The 25,173-nt window shown below is 43.3% G+C and overlaps 1 protein-coding gene across 3 annotated transcripts in view; it reads right to left on the minus strand.

Annotated features, from left to right (window-relative positions):
• Positions 1–1,581: 1,581 nt before the first annotated feature.
• The window catches only part of Nek5 (NIMA related kinase 5), a 47,489-nt gene continuing 23,897 nt past the window's right edge, over positions 1,582–25,173 (minus strand). Inside the window, exons 11-20 of one of the 3 annotated variants that reach the window (XM_023717267.1) lie at positions 24,511–24,624; positions 23,458–23,544; positions 20,418–20,510; positions 17,658–17,738; positions 17,362–17,430; positions 13,684–13,810; positions 10,978–11,103; positions 5,985–6,122; positions 4,395–4,503; positions 1,582–2,128 (exon numbers count right to left, since the gene is read on the minus strand). In XM_023717267.1, coding sequence (XP_023573035.1) covers positions 2,020–2,128; positions 4,395–4,503; positions 5,985–6,122; positions 10,978–11,103; positions 13,684–13,810; positions 17,362–17,430; positions 17,658–17,738; positions 20,418–20,510; positions 23,458–23,544; positions 24,511–24,624 — 1,053 coding nt within the window. In that variant the 3' untranslated portion in view covers positions 1,582–2,019. Of the gene's footprint in view, positions 2,129–4,394; positions 4,504–5,984; positions 6,135–10,977; positions 11,104–13,683; positions 13,811–17,361; positions 17,431–17,657; positions 17,739–20,417; positions 20,511–23,457; positions 23,545–24,510; positions 24,625–25,173 lie in introns of all 3 variants that reach the window. The other 2 variants (XM_023717266.1, XM_023717268.1) reach the window with 2 other exon arrangements.

Here is a 25,173-nt window from a genome sequence, read left to right on the forward strand (position 1 = left end):
TGATTTTGCATCATCTTGGGTATGTTTCCTAGTATGGTTTCCTTTGTGTAGTTTCCCAATCAATGTACTAGTATTATTCCACATATCAAGGCATTTTGTAAAAAGAAAAATAAAACTATCTTGCTTGTGATACATAAGATTTGGTTTTTGGGATTGTATTAGTAAGTGTTTTAGCCACATAGAGACGTATACGCTTGCTTGTGTTTGGTGCTGGGGATTGGACCCAAGGCCCAGTGTATCAGCATGTGCTATACTACTGAGCTATACCCCAGCCCGCAGACACTGTATGTTAATCATTTCAGAGGGATTGTAAAGATCATCTGGCAGGCAGAATCATAGGCTAACGATACTGTTTTCAGTTTTAGAATATTTGTAGCTATTACGTAAATGTGCCCTAGACTCTAGGATTGCATGAGATTGTCTGCTAAATCTGTCAGTGTAGGACAGAAAAGTCACTTCTGTTAGATAACTACACAAGATATAATGCAGCTGGCGCCTACAAGTTACCTACCCCAACCCACCCACTACTCCTCTGCTCTTTCTCCATCCTAAATCTGAGGCTACCTTTAGCTTTGGCGAGGATCCGTTCTAGTACTCTAGTGCTGTGTGCTCAGCTGGGCTCTGTGTAAGTGCTACAAGATGCTCAGAAGGGAAACCAAAGGCTTGGCACACTTACTGGTACCATTTAACGGATGAGCAGTCTGATGGCTAGTATACATAGGTACCAAGGTGCTGATTTTTCTAGTAAAATTGATCTAAAGCTAGGCGTGGTGGCACATGACTATAATCCCAGCATTATATTATTGAAAAAAAGAAAAAATCTAAAAGCAAATGTGTGGAGGTCTGATCAAGCAGTCTGAATTTAATACATTCAGCCAAGCCTACAACCCAAGCCAAGTCATCTGCTGACCCTCAGCATGATTTAAGTAATGTGTACAAATTAGGTAAGGATTTAGACTTAGGAGCTAAAACAGATTGAAAAACCTTAGAGATAAAATTCTCTAAAAGTGAATACTTTTTAGTTAACAAAAGTCTGAAATGGATTTTTAAGACAAATGTTGATTTTTTTCTAAACTAAAATCTTAGTATTTCAGTTTATTTGCAGTTTGGGTACACTTTTCTCAAAGGTTTGCTGCCACTGCCAAGGCATAGGCCGAGCTGTGTTCTGCTGGATCCGGTGAGGAAGGTGATGAGGACACACTCTGTATAAGTTGTGTCTGATGTGTTGCATTACATGGCCCTCAGCAGCAGCATTCGCCATACTTTTTTTTGGTCACATTATAAAAACATTTATGAAAAAGTACTTTTAGATCTACTTCAGAAAGTATCAAGAATGATGGGACAAGTTTTAGGGAGCATTTTGAGCAGGATTATGGCAAAATGGCTTTTACTATAATTTTTAAAAAATTTAAATATTTTCAGTCTCCTCTTGTACATGAATATTTTTTATCTGTATGTAAACAGATACTATAGTTAATATACAGTATACTAACTTAGTTATTATTAAGAAATAATATGTTTACCTCAGCACCACAAAAAAAAATACAGAAGTCATATTTGTATGTTTTTTAATTAGAACACGTTTATGGCACACAGCACTTACATTCCCTGTATGGAGTCGAGATGTGTGCGTAACACCTCCTGGTTCCTTTTTTCATCCCCTTTCCCTCTGATCCCACCATCTCATCTCATTAGAGAAAGAGCTACCTCCCTACTTGCTAGTATTTATCTCTTATTTTGCTCTTTATTTATAATTTGGGTTTCTCGTATAAGAGGAATCATGCAGTATGTAAGCTTTGTGCTTGGTTTATGTCACTTTACATGATGGTCTTAGGTGCATCCATTTGCCTGCAAATGACTCGAGTTTCTCTTTCTGTATGGCAGACCAGGTTGTTAGTGTTTAGTCCTCATCAGCAGCGCATATTGGCTTGTTAGATGGACTAGAAATGGCCTCTGGACTTGCATGTAATTCATCAGATTTCATTATGCTTAATTTCTCTCCTAACTTTTCAGCATCCCTCAGAGACTGAAAATTTCTTCCATTTTTCTTCCTTCTTTGGAAGTAGCGAGTTTTTCAAGAGATTCTACTATTTCACTTCTCAACTCATCTTCAGATTCTTCAAAAGTTCTGAAATAACAAGTAGGACAAATCAGTGTTATGAGAGCACTGAAGTGAAAATTACCTGCCTTTTTTATTCTCCACCCACTTTTGAAGAGTGGAACAATATGAAAGCTGTGTTTTAACTTGAGTAATAAGTTATTATATCAGTCTGGCTTTTCTAATAGTGATTACTAATGTTGTGAGACGCAGTTCTCTGATTAGTTGAATTGTGTTCAACAGCCTTTATTGTATTTATTTATGTCCTTCTACACTTAATGATTAAGGGGCCAGGGAGATGGCTCAGTGGAATAAGTGCTTCTCTGGCAAGCACAAGGGCCTGAGTTCAATTCCTGGTTCCATAAAATAAATAAATAAATAAATACAGCCTGCTTTTAATTGTTTGGGGGGCTGGGGAGATGGCTCAGTGGAATAAGTGCTTCCCTGGCAAGTGCAAGGGCATGAGTTCAATCCCTGGCTCCGCAAAACAAACAAACAAACAAAAAATATTAACATTACACTTAATGATTAAGAAGAGAAGCAAGAGAGAGTGAAAAATAAAATTGCTACCACATATTAAGCCCTAACTATATGCCAATCAGTGTTGTAGGGCACTTTCACATCTTATGTTTCATTTAATACTAATAATAACTCAATGTTGACATCATCAGATTATAGAGAAACTAAGGTTCATGAGAGGTTAAAAAAAAATAAAAATCCAACGTCCCATAGGCCCTAAGGTTGTTTGCTAATATTCCACTAATTTTGGACCACATATGAGAGTGGAATTATAAGATTATGATGCAGCTGAAATATTCCTGTTACCTAATGATGACCTAGTCAAGTAAGGTTGAGGTACAATGCACTAACTCAGGTTTTGTGCTGATTCTGGTGTAAACAAACCTATTATGCTGCCAATCATATAATAGTACACCCAATATTGCATAATAACAGACTGTTATTTGTTTGTATATTTACTGTACTACAGTTTGCCATTTTATTTTTGAAACAGGGTCTCACTATGCAGTTCAGGCTGGCCTCATGCTCATTTTTTGTAGCCCCCAGGCTGGCCTCAAACTCTCAGAGATTCTCCTGGCTCAACTGCCTAAGTGCTGCTAATACAGGCCTGCACCACCCAGTTCTGGGGCTGCACAGTGGGAGCCCACATCTGAGGCTGAGATGGCTTTCCTGGGCATCCAGGGCCAAGAACACACAGCATGTGGGGCCAGGGATTGAACTTGGGTCCTTGTGTTTGCCAGGTAGGTGCTTATGCCTCTGAGCCATCTCTTGTTACCTAGCTATCTCTTCAGCTATCTACTTATGATTTCCTGTAAGGTAGGCATGGTGGTGCACTGTGGCACTCAGGGAGGCTGAAGCAAGGGGACCACATTTTCAAGCACACCTGGGCAACTTAGTGAGAACCTGTCTCAAAATTAAAAAAAATAAAAATAAAAAATTTAAAGGCTGGGGAAGTACCTTAGCATGAAGGCCCTGGGTTCAATCCCCAATATCACCAAAAAATATATACTGTAGAACGTGTATTGTGTCACTGCGCCAGCAGCAGATGCACCCATCTTACCCTTTCTGCATCTCCTGACTGGAGCAGGAGGCCATGCTGAATTACTGGCCTATAGTATCCAGGCCTGTGGAAGTGCACTCTGTCACTTTTGCTCAATGATGAAATCACCTGCCAGTGCATTTCTTAGTTCCATCATTAAGTGGCATATGACCGTACGTAATTAACAGAACTAGGAAATGAGACAGTGATTGAGACTGGGCATGGTGGTGCACACCTGTAATCCCAGCTCTTCGGAAGCTGAAAACTGAGGATCACTAGGAATCCAGTCTACGCAGTGAGCCTGTAGTCCCTGTACTAAATACATTTTTTTAAAAAATGATACTGGAAAAAATAGAGTCCAGAACAAACCCATGCATATAATAAAACTTGGCTTCCTAAGCTGAGTACAGTGGCACACAAGTCTGGTCCCAGCTACTCAGATGGCTGAGGCAGGAGGATCACCTGAGCCCAGGAACCTCTGGCAACATAGTGAGACTATGTCTCTTAAAAAGAGGAAAAGAAAAAAGAAAATTTTGGGGCTAGGGAGATAGCTTAGCAAGTGCCTGCCTAGCAAGCGCAAAGTCCTGATTTTGATCCCTGTTACACAAAAGAAGAAAGAAGAAAAGAGAATTTTGGTGTCCGTAACTCCCTCTCTGTTGGCTATCTTGTGCATCAACCAGAGCATTTCTTCTATTTTTACCTCTGTTCAGAGGAGGCATCTGCACACAACCTACTTATGTATCAGCATCGTCAGATGCTGGTTCCAGCAGCTCCTCATCTGCTCCAGTGTAAGAAGCCATTTCTGCCTTCCCCACATCTGCTTTAGGCCACTGCTGTAATGTTCCTACTGTTAAAGAAATGACAGTGAGACTGAGGCAGTCCCGCCCATACACTGGATGACAGTATGTACCAAAAATCCTGTAGTCAGTTCCTACGATGATGGTAAAACCTAAGCATCTGCACTTAAACAGAGTAAGCCAGGGAAGACCGTGTACCCCTAATTATTGAGGGTCATGCTGAATGTACTAGGCAGTGACCCCACTCATAGGGTGCATGCTTTACTTGGGTAGAAAATTTTGAGAAAAGCATGTGTGTGAAAACTTAAGAACTGCTGAAGTGGACCACTCTCCTTCTCCCGTTTCTGTAAACTAAATGTCCGTCCATCTTATCATTAAGCTCAATCACTAATAGCAGGTTTCTGGAGAACAAAAAGCTTTATTGGGTGGCGGTGGGAAGGAAGACCAGGAACTACAAGCTCCAATCTGAGTCTGCAGTCAGTAGATAGCAGGGGACATTGTAGGAGGGGGAGGGCCTGCTTCTGTACAAGACACTGGCTTCTTTGGCAGGGAACATATGCTCTTGGAAGGAGATTGTGAGCTTGTGATGTCACTGAGCAGATGACCTGGCCTCTGCTCAGCTGTGTGCCCAGGCCTCACCTAATTTCACCATATCAAAATGATTCATTGGTACAGGTTATTGCAAACATGTCACTTAAGGAACTGTAACTTCAGAAAGGAAAATCTGGTGTGTCTTTTCTTACACAGTTAAACTTTGGACTAACACATTCCCTTCAAGGATTCTACAAGACAAACATTTGCAGTGTTTGGTAAAGTTGATGAACCAGTGATGTCATGCAGTATGAGTGGCGTGTGAGGTCAAGTATCATAAGAGCACAACTAAGCCGGTGGTCCCCTCTCTCACTGCAGTATTGAGGGTGGTCATCTCCCAACAGGAGGTTGTGGGGGAGATCTCCTCTGCAGAGGAGGAGGAAAGGGTGGGGGAATCCCTCACTTCAGATGAGATAAGGGAGATGTGTAAAATATGAGAAATGGTGCAGAATTCTGTAAAGAAAGCACCACCTGAATAAGGCTATAGCAATGTAGTGATAAATGTGATTAATGAAAATGCAGTGTCACATTTCCACAAAATCCTCAAAAGGAGGCAAAAACAAGTGTCATTGGCTAGGTTCCTTGTTAAAGTTGCACAAAAGGAAAAGATTTCCCTGGACCAACACAGCAGTGATTCTGTTAGTTACAGTGAACTCTCAACAGTCCTCCTGCCTCAGCCTCCTGAGTGCTGGCATTACAGGCATGCACCACCACGTCCGGCTCAGGTTGAAGGTATTTCTACCCCTTTTCTGCATTCACAGATCTTTGACAAAATTCCTCAGAGGGCTGAGGATTATGGCCAGGTTAAAATTAAACTACAGCTGGGCATGGTGGCACACACCTGTAATCCCAGTACTCAGGAGGCTGAGGCAGGCGTATCATCATGAGTTTGAAGCCAGCCTGGACTACATAGTGAGATCCTGTCTCAAAAACTACATACCAAGATCTCCTTCACTGGAAGAAAAAGAGTTGCCTGTTAGATGTGCTGCTGCCAAAACAGTCAGTAAAATTCCTGGTGCTTCACGCCGCCAAGGCTTCCTACTGTCTGGAACACCTTCCATCACAATCACTTGGCCATCTGCAGAGGAAACTGTGTTACCAGAGACAAGAATGCTTCTTTACTTAAGTTTCTATAAAATCCAGAGCATTAGCACCTTGGAGATCATTCCACCTCAAATTTTATTGCCAAAGAAGCTAAATAGGTTTAGTTTACTTACTGTGTCACAGCTGCTGAGACAAGTCATGTATTGCCCTTACCCTGACTTTTTGCTGTGATATAATTTCCATTCTGTTTACTTAAGCTCAGTTTCCCTTCACTTGTTAAGGTTTAGATCTAGGGTCAGCCACATAATTTAGCAGATTAAAGCACTTGGGGGTCAGGGGATTCGATGCTGGGCCTGCTGTGCTGGCCGTGTCCCCCCACCCCCCGGGTGTGCTGAGATGGCAATTGAGACTGGGTGAGGAGGCGCACGCTTGTAATCCCAGCTCTTGGGAGGCTGTATATAGGAGAATCACTACAAGTCCGATCTAGTAGTGAGACCCTGAACACCCTGTAGACCCTTCCTTAAAATACAGAAAAAAAAAAAAAAAAAAAAAAAAGATTTTGATCTAAAATATCCCTTGGATGTCTCCTGTGTCAGAGGTGAGGCCTGTGGAAGGCACATGACTGGGTCTGAGGTGTGGGGGTTGGAGTGAAGGGGTGCCTACCCCTGGCACAGGGGCACCTATTCATCGGGTGCAGCCGTTCATGAGTTCATAGCTGAGTGTGCCCTCAGGACTGGGTCATTTTGAGCATGTGCTGGAAGGGTGCGTTCTCATCCCCGACTCCTCCTCTCCCTGCTTCATGGCTGCCAGGGGTGAGCAGCTTTCTTCTGCTATGCCTTTCTACCACACCATTTCTCTTTTTTAAGTTTATTGAATAATGTAATACAAGAAGCCACAGGACAGAGATACAGCTCAGTGGACAGTGCTTGCCTGCAAACACAAGATCCTGAGTTTGATTCCCAGGACCAGAAGGAAAAAAAAAAAGCCAAACACATTCTCTACAGCCACTTCTCACTACAGAAGGCCATAACAGCAGAAACAATTACTGCCTACTTAAGGATTTTGCTGATTTGATTACTACTACCATAGTTCCTATGTTGTCAAGAAATGTAAACCAGATACAGCTCATGACTTTTAAAAAATTTACAAAGCTCCATTTCTTTTTTCTTTTTCTTTTTCTTTTTCTTTTTCTTTTTTTTTTTTCCAGAACCGGGGATTGAACTCAGGCCCTTACACTTGCCAGGGAAGCGCTTATTCTACTGAGACATCTCCACAGCCCCCTACAAAGCTCCATTTTTGTCACCAAAATAATACATTTGAGAAGGATTTGTAAGTGTGAGCAGCCTGGAGCTGTGAAGCTGGGCAAGGTTTCCTAGGGGTGCCATGGGGCGCTGGTTCCAACCCAGAGTTTCTGACGTGCAGCCGATGAACCAGGTCTGAGCCTCCTGAATCGTGAGCCAAATAACCTCTGCTGCCTTAGGCTGAGGGTACTGGGCGTTCTGTCTAACCGACAGGAAAATGACTAATGCATGCACTTGTCTTACTGAATTTTATAAGTCAATTTTTATACTTTGTAATTATGAGTTTCAGTAGTATCAGGGTTGTGGAACTCAAGTTGTTCTAAATTCCTGTTTGAACACCAAAAAGTTTGCAAACTGAACATATTTTTCCCATAAGAAATAATGGAAAGCCAAGTAACTGGCTCTGAGGCCCCAAAATTAAACTTATAAATTCATTTTTCCAGGACTTTATCTTACAGTAATCTCTTTCTTTCGTTCTATCATTGTTCTTACAGTTTTCCTTATTTATTTATTTATTTATTTGGCAGAACCAGGGATTGAACTCAGGGCCTTGTGCTTGCCAAGGAAGTGCTTATTCCACTGAGCCATCTCCCCAGCCGTATAGTTTTCCTGTTGGCTTTACTTCTGATACACTTCCTTCGGAGTCACAGCTACAATATTTTTACAAATGAAGTGTTTAAAAAAAACCCTTAGTGACTAATGTTTTAACACACTGTGTTGTCAGGGTGAGAATAGAGGTTAGACCAAAAGGTCACTATCTTACTACTTTTCTCTCATTGCTGAAACAAAATACCTGACACCCAGAATTAAGGAAGGAAAGGTTTATTTAGCTCACAGTTTGTGGAGGTATGATGGCTAGAAAAAGGAAAGATACAGATGGCGAAGAAGTCTGTGAAGCATTCTGAGCCTTTGACAAGCATGAACATGGTTACATCAGTGCTGCAGAACTGCATCATGTCATGACAAACTTAGGAGAAACACTAACAGATGAAGAAGTAGATGACATGATCAGAGAAGCAGGTATTGATAGAGACAGATGAGTCAACTATGAAGAATTCATACGGAGGATGACTGCAAAATGAAGACCTACTTTCTACTACTTCGACCCCCCCCAGAAGAATCAAACTGAATCTTTTATTTACCTTTTCACAAAAGAAGAAAAAAGTTCATTTATTCATTCTATTTCTATAGCAAAACTGAATGTCAAAAGTATCTTTGTCCACACACAAAATCTGCATATATTGGTTGGTCCTGTCCCCTAAAGATCAAACTACACATCAACTTTGTAATATAAATAATTGTACTACCTTAATGATAAGGAGGGACGTAGTGGACTCCTTAAAGTTCCATTTGCTAATTATTAATACAGTGTGGGCTAGCTTGATGATTGAGCATAGTCAAGCATTTGTATTAAAATCGAAAAATGAAAAAATGAGTTCAAAACCTAGGAAAGAAAAAGAAAAAGAAAAAACTCTAGCAGCCTGCCCCATGACCACATTAGGTTTAGGGGGGACATCTAGACATTACCAGTAACAGTAACCTCTTTACATTCATTGTGACGCATGACTCTTCCTCCCCCCATACAGGTTTCTTCAAGTTGGATTTTCAGTTTTACTGTCTAGCAAAGTTATAAACACAGAATAGATTATTTTAAACTTTTCTGTTTGAGCAGTGGAAAGCTCAAGGTGTGAAAATTCAACAACTAAGGTATCACTGTGTACTCATCCCTTAGTATACAAGGAGGATGGGTCCCAGGACACCATGGATACTAACCTCTGTGGGTGCTCAAGTCCTTTATATGCAATGACATAGAATTTTCACGTACTCTATGCACATCCACTCATTTACTTTATTTTTCTTTTTTCTTTTTTCCAGTGTTAGGGATTGAACTCAGGACCTTGTGCTTGCCAGGCAAGCACTTATTCCACTGAGCTGTCTTCCTGGCCCACTCTCATTTACTTTAAATCATCTCAAAATGGCTTGTGACACTACGACAGACATGGTATATATATATATATATTTTTTTTTTTCCAGAACCGGGGATTGAACTCAGGCCCTTGTACTTGCCAGGGAAGCACTTATTCCACTGAGCCATCTCCCCGGCCCGACAGACATGGTATGTAAATAGCTGTTATTCTATACTAAAGATAGTGACAAGAAGTCTGTACATATTCCACACAAATGTAGGTTTTTTTTTTTTTTTTTTTTTTCAAATACTTTCCATCCATGGTTGGTTGGATCTGAGACCATGGAGGGCTGACTGTACTTACATACTTCAACACATAGCACAGGTATAAAATTTAGCTCTCTCTTCGCTCTGCCATGTATTTAAGAGGAACACAGAAAAAAAGTAATAAAATCTTCACAGCCTGTGAAGACGATGCCCAGAGGTTGCAGTTATGGCTTGTGTTTACACTTCCCCCCACAGCTTCCTGTGGTCATGGGTATGGTTTTTCAGAGGTGGCTGGGTCTAGAGTATGTGATGGACTCATGGTGCAGTGCTGGCATTGACAGTGTGTGATTTGATTACTATATCAGTCCACTCATTGGCTTGGCACTGCCTAATCCCAGTAGCCTAGATAGAGCGTAAAAGAGGCAGAAAGGCACTGTGAAGGCCCCTCGTTGCCTTTGTGTCTTCCACTGCCATGAGCTGTTGCCCCTTTGCCCTGTGCCATGCTGTTTGGAGCCAACCAGTTATGGACTGGAATCACTACAAACTGTGAACTAAATAAACCTTTCCTCCTTTAACTTTGGGTGTCAGGTGTTTTGTCTTAGCAATGAGAAAAGTAACTAAGATAGTTACCCTGACCACCTAAGGCATTGTCATGTCAGAGCTTCAAATATAACACAGAAATTCATGTTGAAAATATCATCACAGGGGCCACAGAGATAGTTCAGCAGTCTAAGTGCCAGCCTAGGCAAGCACAACGACCTGGGTTTGATTCCCAACACGACATGCTGTGCTGGCCCTACCCCAAGAGTACCGAGCCAGTCACCAAGACCAGACAAGGTGGTGCACACCTGTAATCCCAGTGCTGGGGAGGCTGCAACAGGAGGATCACTATGAGTCTGAGCTGCATGGTGAGACCCTATACCAAATATATAAAAAGGAAAATGTCATCATGCCCTAAATAAATACTCCAAACATTTTACTAATGCCTTGGCTTAAGAAGCGATTTTTCATGTATCGCTGTCCTGTTGAATCTCAAGTTTTATAAGAATAGCTGTAATTTTAATTCCATTTTAGTGGTGAGAAGAACAGCCTTCACAGATTTGCAAAGAAGTTACAGAGTCACTGGAAGCTAAATCAAGTCGACTGCCCTTCCTTGGGGCTTCTCCCTCACTTCAACTAGGTGGGAGTCTGGATTGTTTCTCTTTTACTTCCTCGTGACTGGGGCAAACTGATTAGGATGGTCAGCATGTAAGTCTTAGAAACCAAAACAATGTCTTTAATTTTGTTTGGTATAAAATCTACAAGGATCTTACTGAGTAGGGGAACAGTCACAACAGGACAAGCTCTAGCAACCCTGCTGTTTGGGGCCCCGTCTTCCCTCACTGCTGGCTTGCCCTAACAGACCAGAGGCTCACCGTTAGGAGCAGGGGGGCAGGAGGAGGTGACATCAGCAGCTGCCATCATTTGCAGCAGAGTCCGAGGTGCTCTGGCATCCCATTGCCTCCTGTTTTCTGCTGCCACAGCATCCTGAGTGAAAAGCTCTACACAAAAGAAATAAGTTCTCAGTTCAAAGCATCCCCAGTGTGACTTGCTGCACCACACAGACCAGCAGCTGCTATGTGCGAAACCTAGAAACTGCCATGCTCCTAACCCAAATGGGAAGTTACGAGACTGCAATTACAAGCAGGTTTAGAACTGCTTCCCTTTTATTGTTATTATTATTAACAACATCCAATTGACTAGTCAGCGTAAGTGCTAAGGAAGTACCAGTGGCACGAAGGGGCAGATTCACTGCGGCACGTAGGAGAGCCCCAGCGTGAGGCAGTTTCCACAGGATGCACGCTATTGCAGTCTTCATTCAAACACTGACTTGTAATAACTTTTTCTTTTTACTGTTTTCACTAGAAGATATTTGAAGATCAGATAGGAAGAAGGAAATAAAAATTACCCATAATCTCACTGTCCAGAGGCCACTGAAATATCAAAAATTTCTCTTCATTTTTGCAGTTTTAATACAAAAATTGAGCCCCACACAACATAATTTCTCATTACTTGCTTTTCGTGGTGTTACTAAGTGTTACATAGGTTATCAAATGTTCTTCTATACTATCATTTTAAAGCAAACATGGTATTTTTCCTTGTGAATATATTATAATTTAATTCTTTTGCTGGCTTTTAGGTTGCTAGCAAGTTTTCATTGTTATAAATAATAGGAAAATGACCAATTATTTACCCTACATAAACTGATAAAAGTGACAGTTCGAGATACTAGTATTATTTATTTTACCAAAGCTTTTACTAATGTTGATTCTGTGATTTGTGTGTGTGTATTGTGAATAGCTATTTTTTCCCCAATTACCACCTGCTTTCTTTTTCTTCATCTTTTTAAAAATAACTACTGATGTGGATCAATCACACATAAGCATTGTATCCATCTGGCGGAGCTGGTGCACACACACACCACATCCTAGTCGTCTTCAGTCCCCTTCTGCTCCCAGCTCTCTCCTCTGCCCCTGCCCTGAGAGCCCCCTCCCATCTCCACAACCCACCTTCCTGTTTTCTGTCTCCTCTTCTGCTTGCACTGTCCCAGCTCCTGTACCTGTCTCTCCCACCTGGAGTAGGCCCGGCCCCCAGTATTGCCCACTGCAGCCAGCAGGTCCTTCTCAGTCACAAGTCCTGCTCGGCACCCTGTGATGGAAAGACATCCCTGCCTCGGCCTAAGACAGGTCCATGGCAGGCTGGTGAGCACCTCCCGACTCTGCTGCAAGCTGGCCTGGGACGTGTATGTATGTGCCACCTCCCATTTGCTCATCACCTGTGTGCTGAGGGCAGTGAACATGTTTCTCCTGTCTTCTGTTTGTTTGTTTTTTTGTGGTACTGGGGATTGAACTCAGGATCTTATGCTTGCCAGGCAGGCACTTAAGCCACTGAGCTATATCCCCAGCCCCTCTCCTGTCTTCTGGTTTCCTGTTATGAGCATAGTTTGCAGCACAGGCAGATCTTGATGAGATGCCTGTTAAAATATTTCCAGGGCCGGCCAGATAGCTCAGTGGACTAAAGAGCCTGCTTAGGCAATTGCTAGAGGACCAGGGTTCAATCCCCATGCCTTGCTGGCCCTGTCCCACGGGGGTGCGATGACACAGTGATGAGACGGTGACTGAGACTGGGCATGGTGGTACGTGCCTGTAATCCTAACACTTGGGAGGCTGAAAACAGGAGGAACACTACGAGTCCAATCTGCATTGTGAGATCCTGTAGGCCCTGTACTAAATACATAACAAAAAGAGATTTCCAGATGGAAATGAGGCAAGTGATATTCTAGAAAGGGGAAACGAGTCAAGCCAGGTGTGGAAATGCTCACATGGTCCTAAGGGAAGAGCCATGCTCCCCCAGGCTGCATGGGCCTCACTGCTGGTGAAAGGAAAGGGAATGCTGGGTGCAAAAGGGGGTCAGCAGGATCAGGGCATGTAGTGTTACGTGTGGTGGGCTTTATCTATAGGCATTATCTCCCCCCTTAAAAGAACATTCTGAGCAGGATAATAGGCCAAGAGTGAAGAGAACACAGGTGAACATGAGAGAACAGCTCAGTACTGAAGGGAGTAAGGCGATACAGCCGGTCCAGCAAGCAGCACGCGTTGTCCCGCACTTCTGCCCTCATCATAACCACTTGTGGCCATTACAACTGCCGCTACGCTGCACTCCTCAGAGGAGACTCCGATCGCAGCACAGCTTCACCTGTGAGTTCCCAGGACCGGAAAGAGCAGCAGAGCAGCACCAGCTAGGGCTCAGACTCCCACATCCCCAGAGCACGCATCTCAGCCTCACCAGCTGCACACCTGGCAGCCCAACCCTGAACTCTGGGACTGAAGAAGGTGTGCAGAGCCCTCTTGACAGATGCTGTCACTCTGTGATGGCAGTGACCAACATAAAGGGTCACTCAGCCTCTGGGAAGGAGAAAGAGGAGGTTTGGGGCCAGCCCTGCTGAGATTGCGGAGCGTGTGGACTTTCTCCAGGGCCCTTCCCAGCAGCAGAGGGGTGGAGCTCATGGGAGAAGCCGAGCCTCAGTGTGAGATGACGGAACGGGATGCTCTCCTCTCATCCCAGCCTCCGAGGACCCATACCTGCTCGTGGGCCATGCAGATTTTCAAAGGCTTTGTCTAGGTCATCTTCATGCTTCTGAAGGCACTCATATCCCTTAAACTCCATGCTGTCCTCAAAGGTCAAAGTTTCACTTAGCATGTCTGCTATCTAAAGCAAGTCCACAGTATTTCGTGAGGGACAAGTCATATTTGGGAGAAAGCTAAAACATTTTTGGTGTGTTCCTGGTGATACCAATTAACATGATATATGGTAAGGATTCAGTATATGTTTATTAAACAAATCTGTGGTTTCAAAGTGGAGCAATGTTGAAAACAGGAACAGCAATTTTTCTTCCCCCTTGTCAACAAGACAACAAGCACTCATCACAGGACAACATTTGGGGAGTGGAGGTTGAGACAGGGTCTCCATACGTTTCCCAGACTGGCCTGAAACTCCTGATCCTCCTGTTTCAGCCTCCTGAGGAGCTGGGATTATAGGAATTACCCCCACACTCAGGTAACTTGATTTTCTCTAGGCTTTCTGCCCTTCAGTTCTCTCCTACAGCATTCTCACCACAGCCCCGCTCTCAGTATCTAACAGCATTCTGGCCAGGGGGCATTCTGGTGCTTGAGGTGGAGTCTCACATTGCCCAGACTGGTGTTGAATGCTTGGGCTCACGCAGTCCTCCTGCCTCAGCCTCTTGAGAGTTAGGACTAGAGGCATACAACCCAGCTATCCAATATTCTTGACTAGATCCATAATCCTGCTCTGAGAACCCTATAATCAATAAAATGTTGGCCAAATAAGAAAGAAAGAAAGAAAGAAAGAAAGAAAGAAAGAAAGAAAGAAAGAAAGAAAGAAAGAAAGAAAGCAAGCAAGCAAGCCCTGGTAGATAAAGCTTTTTAAGGCCCCTTCTTTCATTCCAACAGGCCAGCCTCAGCACCTGACAGCACAGAAGCCCTGTTACATAACACCCCAAGATGTGCTCGCTCTGATCTTGAGCCTGACAGCTCTGGGGGACACAGACGCCTCGCAGATGAACAGAAGTAGGCCCTAAATAACCAACTTAATGAAATAAGTTCCTATTATTATCAGTTGTAGGGCTGGAATCAGGGCCTCATGAATGCTAGACAAGTACACAGCCACTGAACTCTGCCCCAGCCCTCTGACAAAGTCTTTTTTTTTTTTTAAAGACATGATCTCACTATGTTCTGGCTTGCCTTGAATCACTATGTAGCCCAGGCTGATCTCAGATTTGTGAGGGTCCTCCTGCCTCAGCCTGCCAAGTGCTGGGATTACAGGTGTGTGTCACCACACAGCCTAACAAAGTCTTTAAGTAGCAAAAGGCTTGTAAAATTATGAGATTATAACATTAGTTAGATTTTTGGACTTATGTGTAAACATACAAATCATGTAATTCTTTATGCCTATTTTTAAAATATATTCTAATTTTTAAATGTTTTTTCATCATATTCTGTAGGGACTTAAAGTTCAATATATCAATACTTGATGAAAAATACCTGTTCCATGTTATGCCTAAGATATTTGATATTTAGACAGACAGTGAGGTTAAGCTTAACAGCCTAGGTTGTATCGTAATAACAATAAGCTTCTCTTCTGGAGGGTTAACAACCTAAGTTTGCAGACCAAAATTAGAGGAAAAAGGAGGGCCGCAAGGAAAGCCAACATTTTGGCCCTAGCATTCCAAGGTCAATTAAGACTCAGGACATATGAGATCTTGTACTATAACGTCATGTAACTCAGTAGTGTCCCAAATTTTCTGATGAAGGAGATTATGGGGCCAAAGAGGAAAGTGATCGATGATGTAGAGTGTGCCTAAGGAGAGTCACATGGAGAGAAATCATTCTCTCAGCCTTTCACGGGGAGCACATTGGCCAATCAATGTCCATGACTCATCCACATGGCTGACACTGACAAAGGTTCTACAATCTGAGGTGCAGGATCTCAGGATAAATCCTGAGGGGATTTCACTGACCTTATCAGAACCAAAGCTACAACTGTTGTTGCATAGGTCCTGCTTTACCTTGGTCTTAACCATCTAGCAGAAAAATATAAAAACGAAGTATAAGAAGTAAAGCCATGCTGTTATGTTGAGCTGTAGGGGACTCAGGTTAACCATTTCTGACATTAACAGTGAAGCGGAAGACCCAATACTATTATGGACTACTGGACTCTTTTAGAATATTTTGCTGAGTTAACACACCTATAATATTCAAATAACGGAACTAAACAAAAAAAGAGGTTATAGATGAATGTCCATTTTGTATCTGTATATTCAAAGTGGTTAGGATAGATATATAGTTACATTCTCTTAATGAATAGAGGGATTTGTTCTAATAGTGTTTGTAAATAGGATATCATGTCCACATCTTGTACAGCAATTAACCACTAGGAAGAATGTATGCAATGTGTTTATTATTGAAACTGTCCTACCAATTTGGTTTGAAATTGTCTCATTGCTATTTATTTCTCAATAAAATTATGGGGAGAAAAAAGAAATTATAACAATAAAAGCTTTTGGGTTTGTAGGGGAAGCCAGTTTAATGGTAGGAGTTAAGCCCAGAGCTTTGTACTTGCTAAACACATGCTCTACCACTTAGCTACACCCCTAGCTCCAAATAAGTTTTTAATTCTTTTGTAGTACTGGAAATTGAACCCAGAACCTTCACAGAACTACATCTCCACACTCTTTTATACTTTTACCTTTGAGAAAGGATTAAACAAATTTGCTAAATTGCCCAGGCTGGAATTCTCCTGCCTTAGCCTCATGCCCAGCTTCAGTTAAGTTTTAACTAATAAAGAATATGAAGGGCTAGTTATGTTATTTAGTGGTATATTACTTACCTAGCATGTCATGTACAAAGTTCAATCCCAGAAAGAGAGAGGAAGGGAAGAAGGGAGAGGAAGAGAGAACATAGAATACATTAAGTATCAAGTAAGATTGTTCATACTTAACTTGTAGTAGTCTAAAAGATGAATTCAGAGAAGATAAAATAGAAAGACAAGTTAGATACCAGTTATATTTTACATTTGTTAGCAGGGCTGATTAAAAAAATGAGATACAAGATGTTGAACTCAGGTAATAAGATTTGGATTCACCCCCCTCATGCATGTATTGCTGTGCAAGGAGAACCCAGGTGTGCAGCTGAGATCATACCACACACACATAAGGAGCCATCAGTAATTCAGCAAGATCTGACAGAAATGGGCACTGTTTCAGATATGTGCTCTTCTGAAGGCCTGAAAATTAGATGTTGACTATGTATCATACTTTGGCAATGATAAAAAGGAAGGAAAATAATTCCTTTATAAAAGAAAGATAAAATGGAATAATCCACCTAAGAAAATAACCTAGATTTTTTTTTAAAAAAGAAAGATAAAGCAGAGTGGTGGTATGCACCTGTATACCACCTTGGAGGCCCAGGCAGGACAGTCATAAGGTAAGGCCAGCCTGGGCCACATACTGAGTTCAAGGCCAACCTGAACTACATAGTGAGACCATATCTCAAAAAGCAAACAAAAAAGGTGGGGGGGGGGAATAAAAAGAAAAAGGGTATTTGAAAGTCTCTTTTGAATATGAAAGAGTTTTCTAAGAATACTTGTGAATATTCTTCCCACAGTTCATAGAGCAAGTCAGGATGTTTAAAATCTACTCCTTTCTCTTACCTATGAATGGATATGCACACTTAATGACATACCTCTTCCACTTGGACAGAGTTTCCATCAGACATACATTCATCCAAATTAATTTCGAATTTTACCCCTCTCTAAAAGAAAGCAAGAAAGCCATCTTAGGTTTAACAAATCAGGAAAAGCCTTAGAATGTATTGTGATATTGTATGGACTCAGAGTTGTTGGTCTAGCATCATAAATAGGACTATTGGCTATTCTATAAAATAATACAGACGAAAATCATGTAGGAAACCCACATGGCATGGCGTGGTCCCCAACCCACTTTCTAACATAAAAACCAAAAGATAAAAATATTTATTACCTTAACTTTATATTTATATTCTGGAATTTTCCTTTCCTTTGTGGTCTCAAGCTCAATTTTGTTCAAGTCTCTTTCAATGTCCTGAGAGTTTAGAGAAAAACAATTCTGTCACAATATTGAGCAAATTGTACTTTTTGAGCAATTACATTTTTGAAACCTCTGAATTCAGAACACTGTATATTTATGTGATTGCAAAATTGAATCTGATGATTGATTTTAGCATAAAAGCATACTTTGTGAAGCAAACTTAGTAACAGTTCACTAAAAACTTAGGCACAGCGCTCACCAACTTCAAACGTTCACACATGGCGCTGCAGTGGTTAAAAGTTCCATGGTATGGCGATGCTCACCATTCCAGTACCATCCAATCCAAACCATCCTGACTCAAAAATCTGACTTATCAAATCAGACAACATGGTACACCCCTCTAATCCCAGCACTCAGGAGGCTGAGGCAGGAGGATCACCATGAGTTTGATGCTACCCTGGACTCCATAGTGAATTCAAAACTAGCTTCAACAGCCAGGGAAATAGCTCAGTGGCATATGCACCTACCTGGCAAGTGCCAGGTCCTCAGTACCAAAAAAACAAAAACAAAAACAAAACAAAAACAAAACAAAAAACCCCCTAATACTTGTTTTCCAAATTCTAGGTACTGAGCCCAGGAGGACCTTCACAATAAAGTACAACCCCAGTCTCCCAACTTTGCCTCCAACTTTTTTTGTTTGCTTTTGAGACAGAGTCTTATTAAGGCACTAAGTGCTCAAGCCGGGCTTGAGCTTGCAATCCTCTTGCCTCGGCCTCCCAGACAGTAGATAAGTGCCATCTTTATGGAATGGCTTTGCAGTGTGTATCTTCAGGCTTCACTTTCCTTCTCTTCAGAGTTTTAGATTCACACCACCTGCCTAGTCAGCAATACCTGGTTTTATTTTCTTTGCATTACTTGGGGTTGAATGCAGGGCCATGCCCACGCTAGGTAGGTACTCTGCCACTGAACTACAGCTCCAGCCCCTCTTTTTCTTTTTTCTTTTTTTTTTTTTTTTTTTTTGTCTTTTTGAGACAGAGCCTCACTCTCAGTTCAGGCTGGCCTTGAACTCACTCTTATAGCCCAGGCTGGCCTTATACTCAAAAGGATCCTCCTTTAGCCTCTTGAGTACTGGAAATCCAGGCATGCGCCACCATGCCCAGCTTTTTTAAAAAAATTATGAAGCAGGCAGTCACCAGGTTGGGGTGAGACTATGGGTCAGCACAGTGAACATGGCCAAAAGCCCCCACTCACACGGAGCTTACATTTCACTAGAGCAGGACATGTAATAAGCAAGTTACCAGATTGGGGCCGGGGAGATAGCTCAGTAGAATAAGCGCTTGCCTGGCAAGTGCAAGGGCCTGAGTTCTATCCCCCGTTCCACCAAAAAAAAAAAAAAAGTTACCAAATTAATGATACAATTTAAGAAAAAAGTATCGAGCATTATAAAGAAAATTAACTAGGATGGAAAATGAGGAAGGGGTGAGAGTAATGCAGGAAAAACTGTTTGACTGATTTAAGACTTGGAGGTGGGGGGCCTCGGCAGAGGGCTGAGAAAGTGCTGTCCATGCCAGGCAGGAGCCACCAAAGGCCCAGAGCAGGAAAGTCACCTCTTAGATCCCCTCCGACTCCAGGGTCCAAAGTGGGACTCCGCTCTCAGCCTCCTGAGAAGCAGGCACTACAGGCTTCTACCTCCAGACTAGACAGTACCAGGGGCCAAAGTTACTCCCCGACCTAATACAGCCACATCCAATATAGAAGCAATGGCATTTAATTCATTAGACAACCAGAATGAAAAATAGAGGCCCCTGGAAAGGGGGAAATGAATCCTAGAGGATTAGTGGTCCAGCCTCTGTTTCAGAGTCTGAGAGTCCCAGTGTGGGTCTGGGGACCCTGCAGAGCCTGGCAGACCCCATGAGTCAATATGGCAAAGCAGGACTGGCCAGATAGCTCAGCAGACTAAAGCACCTGCTTAAGCAGAACACAGGGGCTGGGGTTCGATCCCAGTGTGCTGTGCCGGCCCCACCCCTGGGTTGTGCTGAGATGGCAATTGAGACTGGGCGTTGTGGCACACGCCTGTAATCCCAGCTCTTGGGAGGCTGAAAACAGGAGAATCACTATGAGTCCAGTCTACATAGTGAGACCTTGTAGACCCTGTAGGCCTTGTATGAAATACATAAAAATTTTTTTAAAATTAGAAAATTAGAAAAAGATGACACAACAGGGAATGAGGGATGCTAAGGCAGCTGGAGCTTGGCAGACACAGCCCCGGAAAGCACAGAGCTCCAGAGAGAGTAGCCGTCCGGCAGAACTGGGGGAATGTGGTGCAGTACAGATGCTTTGCAAACCTATCTGGCATTCTCCTGAGAAGTTAAATAGGCCAACCAGGTGCTATTTGGGAGGTTGGGACAGAAGGATTCCACATTTGAGGCTAGCCTGCACACTGTGGCAAGATCCTATGTCAAAATAAAATGAAAATGGATGGGGTAGTGCACTTGCCTAGCATGGGTGAGGCCCTAGGTTCAAACCCCTGGGGACAAAAAGGAGAGGCAGGTATATACTGCCCCAATGGACAATGCAAACTAATCTAATGAAGGAACACTGCAGGTGTGTAGTTGCCTAAGGGACGACATGGGAGGAGAGGCAGGAAGAATACAGGAAAAAACTGATACACAAAGGCTTGTGAGCTTCTTATCAGATCACCAGGACCAGTAGGTGGGCAGCTGCCTTGCCTACCTGCACAGGAGTGTCCCCCTCAGGAGCATCTTGTCCACCAGGCAGGGAACTCTTCTCCACCAGATAGGTCTTGTGACTGATCCGGGAGCTCGCCTATAAAACATAGTATTCACAGTCAACAAGATTAGTTCTTCCTAGCTCAAGGTTTGTTTGTTTGTTTTGCTTTGTTTTTACCTTACTGGTGCACTTTAGACGTACATATTGGTCACATTCATCTTGTGAAATCTGTACCTATACATGAGATATCTTGCTTCTCCTGCCCTCCCTTCAACCTCTCTTCCCCTTCTTATTTACAAAAGCTTTTGTTTCTACTTTATCTTTCTATTCTTTCTTTCCTGATGTCTCATCTTGCCTTTCCACTCCCCCTGTCCTGTCCCTTCTTCCTGGCTTGCAAAGGCTACTTTCTGTGCTTGGCTAGGTTTCAATAGGTCTGGTGAGTGGGTCTGAAGAGGAGATGCCTCCCCCTGCTGGCTGACCAGGAACAATGGGAATGAATGGTGTCAGTAATCTCCTTTTCCCTCTTCCTCCCCTCCCCCTCTTCCTCTCCCTCTACCTCTCCTTCTCCCACTCCTGCTCACTCTCACTCTTGATCTCTCCCTCCTTCCTCCCAAATCTTAGGCCCTAGCAGATGATGGCAACTCTCTCTCTCTCTCTCTCTCTCTCTCTCTCTCTCTCTCTCACACACACACACACTATAGCCTTCTTTGTGACTTATCTCTGTGTCTGCCTCAGAACTCCTCTACTGTTTCTTTCAGAGTCTTTCTAGGACTGACTGCTATCCAGCGCTGGCCTACCATGCATGAGGCTCTGGCTTCAACTCCCGGCATAGTCCCCCAAAAGAAAGCAAGAAAAGTTTGCTGTCCATGTTTCCTAGACTCAGTCTACTGCTGATGGTGCAAGACTCCCCATCATCTCCCACTATCCTCTCTGAGAACCATCCCCCAAGCCACCCGGGGCTGGCTGGGGCACTCCTAGAACATCCATGCTCACTGGAAGCTTGGCATGTTTCTTCCAGAATGCCCCCTTAGTTTGCCCTCTCTACATTCTACTCTTGCCAGCTATGGTGGGACATGCCTGTAATCCCAGCCCTCAGGTGGCTGAGTCAGGAGAATAGCCATGAGTTCAACACTTGCCTGGGCCACATAGTGAGTTCAAGGCCAGGCTTAACTATACAGAGACCCTGTTTCAAAACAGCAATAATTAATTGAAACAAATAAATTCCACTTCTCTCTGATCCAAATTAGGCTTGTCCCTCTTCCATCATACTCCTCATCTTACTCATCTTACTCCTCATCTTACTCTCATCTTTGGTAACTAACATACCTACAGTCAGTCTTGTTCTATAGTTGTTCAAATGCAGGCCTTAGCTTTCTAACCATGTACACACAGCACAACATCTGTTAGAAAAAACAAAGGTCTCAGAGTCAGATATTTAAATATTTAGTTGCTTTGTAATGTCCATGTGATTTTGAGGGCATCCCTTAATTCCTCAGTGGGGGGATAAACAGAAGGAATGTGTGAATGCTCCAGTTCAGAGCCTGGTATGTACAGCTGAATCATACCATGTGTTCACTTATGTATATGCACTCAGGGCTGGAGGGGAAGGTGGGAGGAGGGGGCAGCACCAGTGGTGAGGCAGGTGTGCTCAGTGCATGTGCAGCCTCAAGGCCAGAGACAGGAGGAGGAAGAGGTGAAGGAGGAGTGAGAGGAGGAGGACAGGGGAGCACTCTGGGCTCTAAGGGCTTTTCTAGTGTTGGAGGAGCAGGCTCCAAAGAAACAGCCATCTGCCATAATTCTAGAGACCTTCCCAAGAGCCACAATGAATTTCCAATGTGCCACCTCTTTGGATTTTCAAGAATAAGCTCTGCTGCTTTTAGATTTTGCCTTGTCCCATCTTTCATCACTTAACAGGGATATGTCCTGAAAAATGAGTCACTAGGAAACCATGTAGGGTGCACTGACTCAACCTGAGATGGCTGTGACCTCACTACAAGGTGCAATCTCATGGAACCATCCTCTATCTATGGGCTGTCATTGGCCTAAACATTTTTGTGCCACATTTGACTGCATAGATTTTATTTTATTTTATTTTGTACAGGTCTATAGGGTCTACAGGGTCTCACTACACAGATTGGACTTGCAGTGATCCTCCTGTTTTCAGCTTCCCAAGTGCTGGGATTAGAGATGCCCACAACCACACCCAGTCTCAGGTGCTGTCTCACCTCGCCCTGGGGGCAGGGCTGGCACAGCATGCGGAGGATCAAACCCCAGTCACTGCGCCTGCCTAAGCAAGTACTTTAGTCTGCTAAGCTGCCTGGCAGGCCCTTGACTGCATAGATTTTAGAACCTTACCCTGCATAGTTGAATTCAACAAATTCTATTCTCTTCCCCCACACTTATAGGCACGAGTGCAGACTCAGTTTGGACTTTTGGTATCCAAGCCTGTTCTGCTTTACAGCAACTGCTCGGTTAATACTACTAATCACAAACAAGCCAATCAATAAGTATTTTTAATAATATCCAGTCTTAGCTGAGCAGTGGCACACACCTGTAGTCCCAGCACTCTGGAAGACTGAGACAAAGGGATTGCAAATTCAAGCCAAGCCCAGGCAATTAGCAATTTAGCAGGACCCTGCTTCAAAATTTTAAAAAGGGCTGGGGCTTAATCTCCAGCAGGATTTGCACACACACACATGCGTGTATATACACAATTTCTGAGATTCTCAGATACCCCCATCATCATGCTTAATCTCCAGGAAACCTTAAAAAATTAAGTTTTTATGAGGTCTAATAGCTTTTCTGCTACAAAAGAAGCCTGCTTGTTTATTTCTATGATAAAAATCATACTTTTTCTGTAAAATCACGACTTTCTTTGTTAGAAGCAGGAGATGCTGCAGATTGCACCTGGGAACATGCTCAGCACCCTCTACCAGCCCCCACAAGCCCCACTTGGCCCCTTCCATGGTCGTTACTGTAACACCCTCTCGTGTCACCAGCTGTAGGCTGCCAGAGCAATGTGTCCTCTAGGAGAGAGAATTACCTCCAGCTCTCTCTCCATCTTCCTCCTCATCTCCTTCACATCATCGTGGTACTGCTGGTGTATTTCCTCTAACTGCTTCCAATATTCCTGAAAAGCAAACCCAATCCAAGAAATTTAAATGTGTGCAAACAACCTAACAATAGTAATCTCCCTATAACCTATGATTTTTATAATGCACAATATAAAACAAGCATCAGAACACTTGCGGTTCTTAAAGATGACCATGTGCTTGCTCTAGGCCATGACACTGCACACAGTCTGAGGGGTGCATTGCGGGGTACAGGTCTCAGGAACACATAAATCCCAATGTGGTACCAAGGTACAGTCTCTTTACACGTCCGCTTGAACAACAGTCCTGTTTAAGGTGAATGTTTTCCTCTCCAAGGCTACCCTCTCTGTATCTCCGAATGTGCCCTACTTGGGCACACTGCCCTACATTGCCCTACATTGTCTCTGCAGATGGAATTGGTTACATGAGTTCATACATATACAGTGGTCCCAGTTCAAATGACTGGTGCTCTTTTAAGAAGACAGCCACAGTAAGATAGAGACAGGGTGGGAAGGAGGGCAGCTGTGTGGCAAAAGCAGAGATTACAATTGTGTAGCTGCAAGCCAAGCCAGCCAGCCATCCACTGACTGCAGCATCACAGGAGGTCAGGAAGAGGAAAGCAGGAAGCCCCTGTGGTTTCAGGGGATGTAACTGCCAATGCGAGGGACATCTGGCCTCCAGAGCCAGAAGGTGATATATTTCTGTTGTTTTTAAGCCTCCCTGCTGGCAGCGCTTTGTTTTACAGCAGTCCCAGGGAACTAATAAAAGTCCCAATAAGTTAATGATGGACAGTTCCCGTATTAATCCAAGGGAAAAAAGTGTTATGGACATAGCAGCGCTGCACTCTGTGCACAGTGAAATACATAATTCTGTGTCCCTGGAAACACCTGGCAGGCTCTTCCTGTGAAAATAGAGTGCAATGGCCCCTCTTGGGCACCCCCTGAGCACAGAAGCAACTCCCAGCACAGTGCAAAGGACGGCACCACAGCCACACCGCTTCTAACCTGGTCCTTCATCTCCTTCCTCCTACACAGCAGCTCCCGGGAACAAGGCTCTTCTCTGTGGCTCCTCGGACCTGTGGTCCTGTGATTTGGCTCAGCAGAAGATGGACAAAGACCCTAGTAGATAGACTACATTCATTATCAGGTCAAAGCAAGACAGATACACATGGGATATGTAGCAGCCTGTCTTAGCTCCAGAATTCTGAGTCAATACTCCTAGGTAAGGATTCAAGTAGTAAGGTACAATGGATATTGAATTTTTTTTTTGAAATTGATTGACTGATTATCTTTTTGAAACAGGGTTTTGCTATGCAGTTCAGGCTGGCCTTGAACTCACTTTGTAGCCCAGGCTCATCTCGAACTCACAATGATCCTCCTGCCTCAGCTTCCCAAGTGCTGGGATTAAGGCATGTGCTGCCACATCATGTTCTACACATTTTTTCTAAATGTGTAGAAGATTCTTGTTAAAATAAACAGAATCAAGCACTGTAGCACAGAAGGGATTATGAAGCTCATCTACTACAAAATTGTCATTTAGAGAAAAGGAAGGGCCGGCCAGATAGCTCAGCAGACTAAAGCACCTGCTTAGGCAGACGTACGGACCAGGTTCGAACCTTGGAGTGCTGTGCCCACCCCAACCCCAGGATGCACTGAGACTGGGATTGA

This window comes from Octodon degus, unplaced genomic scaffold (genome assembly GCF_000260255.1).
Source record: "Octodon degus isolate 3935 unplaced genomic scaffold, OctDeg1.0 scaffold00051, whole genome shotgun sequence".
Lineage (NCBI taxonomy): Eukaryota > Metazoa > Chordata > Mammalia > Rodentia > Octodontidae > Octodon > Octodon degus.